General features: G+C 35.2%; 2 protein-coding genes across 3 annotated transcripts in view; both read left to right on the forward strand.

The window, feature by feature from the left end:
- LOC127454186 (sodium bicarbonate cotransporter 3-like) overlaps nt 1-12778 on the forward strand; it is a 249611-nt gene that overhangs the window by 174408 nt on the left and 62425 nt on the right. The gene's annotated exons all lie outside the window — the stretch shown is intronic.
- Nucleotides 604-11738, forward strand: LOC127454201 (T-box transcription factor TBX20). Of its 2 annotated transcripts, none has more exons than XM_051721243.1 (8): nt 604-977; nt 1984-2233; nt 2534-2698; nt 3197-3305; nt 4123-4281; nt 4584-4660; nt 7324-7436; nt 7543-11738. In XM_051721243.1, exons 1-8 carry the CDS (start codon nt 851-853, stop codon nt 7881-7883), a joined length of 1341 nt encoding a protein of 446 aa, XP_051577203.1. In that variant the 5' UTR covers nt 604-850; the 3' UTR covers nt 7884-11738. The 2 variants fall into 2 exon arrangements, with proteins under 2 accessions (XP_051577203.1, XP_051577202.1); XM_051721242.1 differs by having other exon boundaries at nt 4584-4659; nt 7320-7436.

A 12778-nucleotide genomic window follows, 5' to 3' on the forward strand; every position in this document is an offset into this window, starting at 1 on the left:
TAATAATAATAATAATAATAATAATAATAATAATAATAATGGGTCCCTTAATATATAAGATTAAATAAACATATAGGGAGTAAATTGCAGGTGATAAAATATATACCTTCTTAATGAGGTCTGTATTATAACATTTTCCTTACATAGTGTGGACAACAATGTTTTCGTGGAATGATGAAATTATGCATAGCCTTTTTGTGTAGACAGATGTGACGTGTAAAATTGTAATAAGGTTTATTTAGCATTTTGACATCTCTGTCGGGGCTGCCCACGAGATATTTCCTTTGCAATCGCTATCCCGAATCCTACTATGGCTAAGGTTTAACTATTCATGAATATTAAGAATGTTATATGAAGTTGGATCGAGCGTCTGGTCCTGTAAGCTAATTAATATTCACATGCCACGCCTTCGCCGCCTCACTCGCGCCCGCCTACCATCGTCTCAGCCAATCAGGAAGGCGTACGTCACGTGACCTAATTAACATTCATGAGCAAAGCATTCACCATAGTAGGATTTGTAAATAACCTCACTGTTGACGACGGATGGTGTTAAAGAACCAATGATGTAGAAGAAACACAACGATTGGTCGTAGCTGAGCACAGCGGAGGGGTTCCTGAAATTAAGGGGGCTGCAAGTGTCCAACACATACAATCAATGACAGCGCTGCCTGCGAAAGAGAACTCAAGGGTGACTGGAGCACAAGACATAATGTCCCAACCGTTTTGGAAGTAACAAACACAACAGCCTGTAGCGTGCAAACCTCGTCGTCCTTATTAAAATATCCTCCCGCGATTTAAAGCTGTTTTGGGGCTAATTCCAGACATTTGAGGTGTTCTGAGCACTCGTATCATGGAGTACACATCTTCCCCAAAACCTCAGCTCTCTTCCAGGGCGAACGCTTTCTCAATAGCCGCTCTCATGTCAAGTGGAAAATCGAAGGACAAGGAATCGGAGGAAAACACCATCAAGCCGCTGGGTAAGCTCAGATCTGACACTTAGATGTTATAGAAAGTTTTTGAGATGGCTGAGGGGTGTTTCGCATTATGACATTAGCACTAATTCTGCTCTGGCAACAATGTTTTGATGCAAAGAAAAAAACATGTATATCGTTAGAATGAGTATTTAAGGAACTGCATAGATTATAATTGGGTTAGACAAACTAACTTGTAGATTTTTGACCTCTTGTGGTTGTAGAACAATAGTCTATTAATTCTCAGGAAATGGTATAAAGTAACAGCTTGTGTCAATATGGGGAATAATTCAATTTAGTTCCTAAAATGCAAATAAAATGCATAATGAGATAATAAGAAGATCTCTCAGTTTTATAAAAGCAGAGTACACTTTCCAGGCGAAGAAAACAAAATGATTAGCTTTCACTCAAGTGAACCAACAGAGAACACTTGATGTGCCTATGCAGAAAAAATGGTTTATTTTACAGTTTAGTTTGCACTACAGTCCAAAAATAAGAAAAAGGAAATATTCATCTGTAACAGTAAGATTCAGGACCAATAGTGAATTGGGGTGGTGTATAATTAACATCATTGAATTCTGGATTCTTATTGACACTTGCACCATTCAGTTTCTTAATATTAGGCCAATATATTATTAGACAAAATGAATGCTAATTTTGAAAATTAAAATCCTTCTGACCAAGCAAAACCTATCAGCCTATTAGTTTGTTATTGTTCCTAAAGCCTACAGAATAGCAATGTCTTTCATTATATTAGGCTACATCACGTGTATATATATATATATATATATATCACTATAGCAATCAAATGTAGTTAATGCTAATAATGTAAACAGTATTATGCTATTCTTCTAAATAAATGTATAATATTTTATAAGAGCATACGATTTGTATTATTTGTATTATAGTTCCAGACTTCACTTTTATATCCCAAATTAATCTCGCAAATGCAATACATTTGCTTAAATGCAGAATTACTTCATGCATGGCTTTACATGATTTTTAATCCTAGAACAATTCGTAGAAAAGTCGTCATGCAATCAAAACCTCGGCGACCTGCCTTCTCTGGAAACCCACGGCGAGTTCAGCAGCAGCAGCAGCAGCAGCAGCGCGCCTCCGTTATGCACCGAGCCGCTCATTCCTACGACCCCCGGTGTGCCCAGCGAGGAGATGGCCAAGATCTCCTGCAGCCTCGAGACGAAAGAACTGTGGGACAAATTTCACGAACTCGGCACTGAAATGATTATCACAAAATCTGGAAGGTAAAACAAAAATGCTGATATATATATATATATATATATATATATATATATATATATATATATATATATATATATATATATATATCGCATTTTAAAATCACTAATATAAGAATAATTTATTAAATGAATTGTGGATTATTCCAGTATGTTTATTAAACTGAACAGCGCAAATTTGTATTTTAAAAAGTGTTTTTCATTTTTGCCTCATTTTTGCATTTTTATCGACCTACACATGAAAGGAAATTCTTAAAACTCATATGACATATACCTACAGTAAACCTCAATATTTTCTTTCAACAGACGAATGTTTCCAACTATTCGCGTATCATTTTCCGGAGTGGATCCGGACGCCAAATATATTGTGCTGATGGACATTGTTCCAGTGGACAATAAAAGATATCGATACGCCTACCACAGATCATCGTGGCTTGTTGCAGGAAAGGCAGATCCACCTTTACCTGCAAGGTAAGAAGACTTGCAAATGATGTGCATGTGCACTGTTTTTCTGTTTATAGTGTTAGTTATTATATCATTGTTTGATAAACTGATAAAGGAATATATAATACAACAATTAAAAAACAGCCCATTTTAAGTTGGAGTGGTTTTTCGATTTGAATGTGCACGAATAATTCGAAAAAAAATATATATATATATATATATATATATTTAAATTAATTGTATTTTATTTGTTCATGTTTTACCCAATAATTATAGCCTAAGCAATATAGCAAAATTCAGTTTTCTGGCGATTGTATGGGATGTTTACCCCCAAATTGCTTCTGTTAATTTAGGTATTTATTTTTAGAGAAAGCTTCAAACAGCACTTTTTAATGAAATACGAACGAAAATGTAAATATGGGCTTAAGTAAAATGTTAAAAAAGAATCGACTTTTACGATTTACAGCTTGAATAAACGGCCTAAACGGTGTTTCTTTATGTTTTAATTTGTTTTTCGTTTTGCAGGTTGTACGTGCATCCAGATTCGCCTTTTACGGGAGAGCAGCTATTAAAACAAATGGTTTCTTTCGAGAAAGTAAAGCTTACAAACAACGAACTGGACCAGCACGGACACGTAAGTCCTAAAGAATATTTGCTCTATAATTAGCGTTTAATTGCAGCAATGTGGGGCTATTTTATTTTATTTAAACACTAAAAAGGTGGCTAGCCAAATGCTGCCATGCTTTACGAAAATTATTTAAAATACAATTTTTTAAAAAAGTGTAGTTTGTTTCAGATCTGAATAAAAGTCTGATTATGTTATAAAATATATATATTATTTATTTATTTTTACATTTCGTTTATGTAGAAGCATTTGAAAGGAAATTAAAACTGAAGGACATTTGTTCTGTATTACAAAACACAAAGTGCAGATTAAAATTCTCAGATGATAGTCAAAATATAAACACTATATGAAATATTTAGTCATACATTTAAAAAATATATTTTACTTATTTTTACTATGACATTAATACAAAACAAAAGTTTGTAATAGTGAATATTTGAATGTTGACTAATATTAGCATGAAATTGATCACACAAAAACAATATGTGAGATTAATTCCACACATTATAGCTGCTCTTATTGAACTCTAATTTGACAGACTGATTTACAAAAATAAAATAAAACAAAATCAACAACAACAGCAACAACAACAACAAAAATGCTGCAGTAGGTCTATGTATAAAACAAATATTCTTTAAGATTTTAAGATGGCATTGTACTTGTCCTCTTTATTAATAGAAACTTATTGTCTAAAATGCTGGTAAGCACTTAGTGATTACTTCTATTAATTGTAAGAGGTACTGTAAATGTAGCTTATGTGTATTTCTCTTTATCCTCCAAGTCAATACATTTTTTTATTTTTATTTCTGAACATTTTGCTCAACAGATCATCCTGAACTCCATGCACAAGTACCAGCCTCGAGTTCATATCATCAAGAAGAAAGATCACACAGCCTCACTTCTTAATCTGAAGTCTGAGGAGTTTCGTACATTTGTCTTCACTGAGACAGTTTTTACTGCAGTCACAGCTTACCAAAATCAGCTGGTGAGTCAAAAAACATTACTTATGAAATAGTTTTGCATAATAACTTCTCTTGTTGGGTATACAAAACTGAATTATACTGGTACAAAAAATGCTATTACTAGACCTACTACATACTACTACTTATAAATAGTAGAAATAAATAGATGGGTGTGTCTTGGGTAATAATTTGAAAAAAAAATTTTTGTTAGACTGGCAAAAAAATAAATACAAATACTGTTAAGCACCAGCTAACTCAGCCAGCCATATGTTTCATTTAATGTTCATGGCAACAGTTATTTAGCCTTTTCTCATTTTTGCTACAGATAACTAAACTGAAGATTGACAGCAACCCTTTTGCAAAAGGCTTCAGGGATTCCTCGAGACTTACTGACATTGAGAGGTTTGAGGAATTCTGTTGCCTGATGTGTGTTGATTTCAATATGTTCAGTAAAAGGAGTGATTGCAGAGGAGAGGGCAGCTGCACTGGGGAGTGAAATGTGTGTGGTGGGGAACATTCAGCTGCACTCATTAACAAGTGCACAAGTGGCTTTTCATTAGATAGATTCTTATTACACCACGCCGTGTGTGGGTAGATGGGTCAAGAGTAAAAAAATAGGCAGAGTACAAAATGAGAACTGTTCTAAAATGAAAATATGTATTTATTTACTTGTATTTATGAATATTAATTATTTATTTGTTTTTTGATCTTCTAAATTTTGCCAATATTAATTTGGTGATGTGCAAGAAACATTGAATTACTTTTCTAAACCTAAGAGTCACAACCAAAACAATCGAATGACCCCAAAATAATTTGATAAGTTGGAAATTACAGATTTTAGTAATGCACTCTCAAATTGGCATTCAAATAAACATTGAGTGTGTTCAATTTCAAACTAAACAAAAGAACAACCGAAAGTCAAAGAAGGCCAAAAATACCAGACAAAAATGCATCCTGCTCTTTCTTTCTCTCTCTTTCTCTTTCTCTTTCTCTTTTTCTTTCTCTTTCTCTTTCTCTTTGGAAGGGCTGTGAATTAGATCTGATCAATTGATCTTCAGGGAGCTGCAGAAATCACATTAGTCTGGAGTCGGGCACTGCACTAAAACACAGTGTAATTCAATTGGGCCCGGTGACTGATTGAAAACAGCCACCCAAGTTGTAGGGCTGCAAGGCCCCTCTCCTCGGGAGCGCATCGCAGATAAAAACACACATATTTGTATTGCGCTGCTGACAGATATTGCACTTTCCTAACCTAATTGGGAGGCTAATGTGGACGCATGGCTCTTGTGATGCAGACCATCTCAGCCTGTCTGAGGAGTCTAATCTAACAGGAGCTAATCCACTTACTGCAAAGCAAGCAGACACACTTCTCTTTACGTGCTTGCTGTGTGTTAACATATTTTTATGCACTTGTTGTTTAGGCTAGTTTTTGGTTTCTTAACCCTTACCTCTAACGCTCTGAATACAGTATGTTTCAAACAGCAAGCCCAGCTGCCCTTATGTTACAGATTTATTACTTTAAAAAAAATTAATAGGTGCTAAGAAACCTGTCAAGAAAATGTCCTGGTCATATTCAACTCTAAATCATTGCAAGTAAATACGAAATAATATTTTTCATAAAGAAAATGAAGCCTGCTTTTAGGACCATTATGATTATTATTATTATTTTTATTTTTTTTTGCATTGTGACCATATTTTTCAGTGTGTCCTGAAACACAGTGTGTCCCATTCTTATTACCGCAATGCAGAGAAAGATGGTCATTATTAAATTCTAATTACTGAAATGTGAAAAAAAATTATATATTATGTAGATTGTAAAGTATTTATACATCATAGTAGTACTGCCTTTAGTTTTCATGGATTTAAATAAAAAAATCATTGTATAACAGCATCGTTTAAAATATATATATATATATATATATATATATATATATATATATATATATATATATATATATATATATTTATATACTGTATTACAGTTTACGTTAATGAGAATTCATCACTGTTACCGAAATGTGTCCGGATTACTTTTACTAATCCCATTGTTTTCAATTATGATTTTCATGACCTTTATCTGTATTACAGTTAAAAAATTTTTTTAAAAAAATCTGTTTGTAGAATTATTATTTTTTTTATTAAAATGAGTGGAATTAAAGGCAGTGCCAAGCGAGTACTAGTATGATGTATAAATACTTTACCATTTACTGTACATATAATTATTTTCACATTGCATAAAATATGCAGAATTGCTATGAAAATTATCTTGCAATGTAAAAAATCTTAATGCCCCTTTAAAATGCTTGTTTAAATATTTTACAATTTGCATAATATATCATGATTTTCACATTGCAGTAATGAGAATATCATAATGACCATCTTTCTCTGCATTATGGTAATGAGAATTGAAGGGTTAAATGTGCATACTCATTATAAAAATAATCTTGCAATGTAAAAAATCTTATCGCCCCTAAAAATAGACCTTACAGTTTGCATAATAATATAATATTTTCACACTGCAGTAATAAGAATATCTTTTGAACTGAGAATTTGGGGATAAAATGTGGGTAATTGTTATGGAAATAAAATTGCAATGTAAAAATAAAATCACAATGGCCCTATAAATATGCTTGTTTAAATACTTTACAATCTGCATAATACATTGTTTTTTTTTTTTTCACATTGCAGTCATGAGAATATTTTGATCAGCTTTCTCTGCATTATGGTAATGAGAATTGAGGGGTAAAATGTGCATAGTTGTTATAAAAATAATCTTGCAATGTAAAAAATCTTAATGGCCCTAAAAATAGGCTCCATTTTCTATATTCACAAAACAGGGCCAGGACATTTTCTTGACAGGGTTCTTTAGAATCATCCAGGTGCTAAAATCTGTTATGTGTTGGAAATATGGATTGGAAAATATGTTTGGTTTACATTTGGTCTATTTTCAGTTAATGAAAATGTAATATCTTTGGGCTAGTTATCCAATTCAATTTTTTTATTTATTTAGGTGGTTGTGAGTAAAGAGATATATTTTGGGCCATTGTCTTTTACTTTTGCTGTAGGGAAAGTGTTGAGAGCTTGATCCACAAGCACTCTTACGCCCGGTCACCCATTCGGACTTACGCTGGTGAAGAGGAGACTTTGGGTGAAGATGGTCACTTGGCACACAGTAGAGGTAAGAAAACTGTCCTATACCAGCTGAATATGCTACAAGTTATTTTATTGTATGGAAAAACCATATTAATTAAAATATGAATTGTGTCCAATTTGCATCTCTCTAGGTTCTGCTTTCACTGCATCAGACAACCTCTCCCTTAGTTCTTGGGTCACCACCACGTCTGGTTTTTCTGGCTTTCAGCACCCTCAGTCCCTGTCTGCCATCGGAACCAGCACGGCCTCATTGGCCAGTCCTCTTCCTCACACCATCCAGGGCTCTTTACCCCCTTACAGTCGACTGGGCATGCCTCTCACCCCCTCTGCCCTGGCCGGCTCCATGCAGGGCAGTGGGCCTACCTTCCCCTCCTTCCACATGCCACGCTACCACCACTATTTCCAGCAAGGGCCGTACGCTGCCATCCAGGGACTGCGCCATTCTTCCACAGTCATGACCCCGTTCGTATGATTCCTACCACTTTAGAATAGCTCAGCCTGATAAGATTTTCCTAGTGCTGGCATGTGAAGACCTAAAGCACCTATACACACGCAAACACGTGCTTATATGAAGCCCTGTTCGCCACATGTAAATAAAAACTGTCACGACATTACCTAATGACCCGGACACTCTGCTTGGTGCAGCTGTACTGGAGAAAAAAAGAAAAAAAGAGTGAACAGAAAAAAAGGCCCAATGGACAGGGATTTGTGTAAACCAAAACCTCAAGCATGAGTTTTTAGCATAGATAAGACTCGGAGATGGAAAGATCTGTCTTCATCTGTAGACATGTTTATGCTACCTTTAATGATTCATCTCACGCCTTTATCGCTCGTCTTTACGTTCAAAAAAAGGAAAACCTGGCCAGAGCCAAATGAGGGAGAACCTTGCCAACTGTAATGTGCTGAACATAACAAGGGCGAACACTGGACAACTGCTGTTTCTCATTCCCAGTGATCCATCACCTCTTTAATGATAAGATATCTGCAGAGCAGCCCAACCACTCGGTCTTCTCCTCCAAATTGTCGACACTAGAGGGCGCTGTGTTGTCAGAACATTGCGTCACTGGACGAAACCTTTATCCATGGACTCAACAGGATGTAAACAAATTTGGTCAGGCCATCGAAGGTTTGATCTTTATAGTCAGATAAGTACAATTCTACTTTAAATGTTGCATCAAGAAATTGTATCTATCTTGTTTAGTTTGATAGCACAAACAACAATTTTCACAAAAGATTACCACAACAAAAACTATACATTATAGTAAATGATTTCAAACATTTGACAATGTGGAGAGGGCAAACTACAATGTACACTGTAAACCATAACAAGTTAGCAGAACTAAAACAAATTGAAGCAATCATTTACATCAAATTTTGTATGTTAATATAACTTTCAGATTTTGATTTTGTACTACACATGCATATTAATTGCTCTTAACTTGAAATATTGAGTAAGCTAACTCATACATTTTAATGGTACTTTAATATAACTCTTTGGCTAAACTTAAAATGACCATGTAACCTCAACTTAAATAATTCAAGTAGAGAGAACCTAATTACCTACTAGCTAGAACTGGCTAGTACAGTGAATGCTAGCATGCTGAATGCATACTAATTGGAAAACACCATAATTTGATTAGCATAGCAATTCCTCAGTGAGTAACACATTATACTGTAGAACAATTTTAAGTTGTACTTGTCCTCAACCTAAGCTCAGCTCCACTATTCAACATAATGGTAACCCCCAAAACTTAAACATAACAGAAATCCTTCTAAATAACACAATAAAACATTAAACATTAACAAGTCTCCCCCTTTACATTCATCTTGCACAAAGACACATTATATAACACTTAATTTTAACATTTATTCTCAGTGTTGAGTGTCATGCAAAGCATGCTGGAAAATAGAAATCGCCTGTCCAGTTTCAGTTAAATTGAAGTTCCTGTAAATTTAAAGAGACAAGTTCATTAAACTCAAAACAATAAAATAATTCAGGTTAAAAGGTGTAAGTTTTGTGAACTCAAAAGAAAGAGGAATTTTTAAAAACTCATCAAGATTAATTTCTTTGAACTCATTTATATTATAATTTGTATTATTTTGAGCATTAGGGTTTACAGTGTACATGATGGCATATGTCATTTCTATTCCACAAGAAAGATAAACAGATAGTGCGAGGCCATTTGTACTACCATGTCACTACCAAGAATTTCTGTTAATGCTTATTCACGGTTCATTCTATATGTATATGGATAAAGGTTGACACATGTTGCTTATGTATCGAATTTGAAAGAGCGAATACTCATCTCTTTCCAGCACCAGAAAACTGATCTATAGCCGCTCAAGGCTGCTTGTCAGCATCCAACCGGGAGGAAGTCCACACCTGTAAATAATGGGCTTACTTTTAACTAATAGGCTTGCATTTTCTCCAGGGGAATTAGGAAAATTAGGTGATTTGTGGCTGAAGTGATCCCATTTGTACAGTCACATCAACGACAATTCATCAAAATCCTGTAACCAAATCACAGAGAAACAGTGCCAGCCATAATAACCAGATTTAGGAACTGGACTGTGAGTGTGTGTGTGTGTGTGTGTGTGTGTGTGTGTGTGTGTGTGTGTGTGTGTGTGTGTGTGTGTGTGTGTGTGTGTGTGTGTGTGTGTGTGCGTGCGTGCGTGTGTGGAAGTCATTTGTATAAGTGAAGAGACAATAATATCAGTGAATTTTCGTACTAAAACCCATGAGAAATGTCAACTGGTGCACACTGGTGTAATAATCATGCGGGCACTCTCCAGTTATTTTTCAAAATTGTTCTTATTTAACAAGTGCTTTTCAAGGTTCAGGTCTGTGTATTCAGATTCAATGTGCATTTGAAATGTGATAATGAGCCACTCATATAAAGCAGATAAAGAATTTGCATTCTTCAATCTACGGTCTGTGAAGTCCCTGTCAAATTTAAATTCAAAAAATGGAATCCATGAAACACAATTTGTGCCCACCGTTTCAAGCCATTGATTTATGAACAGACTGTACAGGTATGAAGTTGCAATATATTAGCAAATGTTTTCTATTTCTTTTTTCTTCATTTGTGTGTATTTCTAATTCAAATGTAACCTCCTCATCAGGAGACATCTAACAATATTTTTTGAATTTTTTTTTTTTTAAGTGCAATATATTTATTTCAGCTCTACGAAAAAAGATATGGCTAATGTAATATTTGAAGCAAAGATAGATGTTATTTGTAAACAAGGAGAAATATATATCACCCCCAAAATGAGAGTGTAAGAGTGTCAGTTAGCATTGTTGTTATCTTTAACCAACTTTCTTTGCAGCTTACCAGTCCTTGTATTAAAGAAAAATAACCAACTAAAAAGCATGTTTAAATTCTTTTGAATTAGGTTATGTTTAGTTACAGTGTAAAATGTGCAATATATTAAAATATAGAAGCTACATTTGGAAAACAGAGAGGAAAATGTAACATGTTTGACTTGTACAGATAATATAGCCATCAAATTTATTTGGATAGAATCCCATTTAAATTTATATTTAATTTAGACTTATTTCGAGTTTTTTTAAATATATGATTGAAATGTGAGGAACATTAATTTAAGCATCAGTCTATGTAAAAAGAAAGCTGAGAGTAAATCTAAATTTACTTTACAGTTTTATTCACTTTACAAATGTATTAAATCTAAACTGACATTGCTAGAAGCAAAGAAATTATATGTTTTACATCTTGTGTTAATTGTTAATCTATGAACTTATATATACATTCACTGAGCACTTTATTAGGAACACTATGACATGGTCTTCTGCTGTTGTAGCCCATCCACCTCAAGGTTCGACGTGTTGTGCATTCTGAGATGCTATTCTGCTCACTACAATTGTACAGAGTGGTTATCTGAGTTACCATAGCTTTTCTGCCAGCTCGAACCAGTCTGGCCATTCTCTGTTGACCTCTCTCATCAACAATGCTGGATGTTTTTGTTTTTGGCACCATTCTGAGTAAACTCTAGAGACTGTTGTGCGTTAAAATCCCAGGAGATCAGCAGTTACAGAAATACTCAAACCAGACCGTCTGGCACCAACAATCATGCCAAGGTCAAAATCACTGAGATCACATTTTTTCCCCCATTCTGATGGTTGATGTGAACATTAACTGAAGCTCCTGGCCCGTATCTGCATGATTTTATGCATTGCACTGCTTTGCATTGGCTGATTAGATAATCACATGAATAAGTAGGTGTACAGGTGTACCTAATAAAGTGCTCAGTGACTGTTTATTTAGTATATATATTTATATAAATATACTTGCAGTATGACAGTAAATTTGGCATCTTCTCCCATCTGTCTTAATCCACCGCTCTCTCTTTTTTTTCCTCTCCTGGAAAGTCATTCAAACGTAAGAGTGTATTTTTTCTTTTGGTCTTTGAGCAAATGCGTAAGTGAAAATAATATGTGCTGTGACCTCCCATTCACCGCTGTCGAAGTTTACACTGCAAATGATTACTTCTGCGTTCAAACCCTGAGTGTGAAAAAGGTCTATTATAAATATATAATGTCACTGGTGTAAATTGGGTTTGACGGGGGGCACATGTCCCCCAGTGCTGTGAAGGGGCTGATTTGGTGGTTCTCGCTCTCAATGGGGCGCGTGGTAAGTTGTGCGTGGATCGCGGAGAGTAGCATGAGCCTCCACATGCTGGGAGTCTCCGCGGTGTCATGATAAGATGAACCACGTGATAAGATGCGTGGATTGACTGTCTCAGAAGCAACTGAGACTTGTCCTCCGCCACCCGGATTGAGGCGAATAACCACGCCACCACGAGGACTTACTAAGTAGTGGGAATTGGGCATTCCAAATTGGGGAGAAAAGGGATAATAAATTAAATAAGTAAAAAATAATGACTATACAGTGTAAAATGGATCCAAATGGATAAAAAGCGTTCTTACGCCCGTTTCACACATGATCCGTTTGCAGTACGGATGTGGTGCGTACGCGGTGCGGAAGCAGCACTCGCTTGATTGTGCTTTCACTGAACCAAGGCTTCTGTATACCACAAATACAACAATGGGTAAGTAGTTCGCCATTATTTTGATTTTAAACATTTAAACATGGTGCTTTTCTTACGTGAAAAGGTAGTATCGCAAACATTTTAAATTAAAACTTACCATCCACACAAACAGCCGAGGAAACTGCCTCCCATGCCTTCTTTTGCATTTAAATCTTTATACAAGGAATCCTGCGGATCATAGAGAACTTCCACGATGAGACGAGTATCATCCATTATGTCTTGTTTTTCCAAATGTGAGGTAAAGTGTAGTTCTCACCACCAGCCTGTCACATGATTGCCGCTTTCTGCTGAGATGCG

The sequence above is a fragment of the Myxocyprinus asiaticus genome, chromosome 16 (genome assembly GCF_019703515.2).
Source record: "Myxocyprinus asiaticus isolate MX2 ecotype Aquarium Trade chromosome 16, UBuf_Myxa_2, whole genome shotgun sequence".
Lineage (NCBI taxonomy): Eukaryota > Metazoa > Chordata > Actinopteri > Cypriniformes > Catostomidae > Myxocyprinus > Myxocyprinus asiaticus.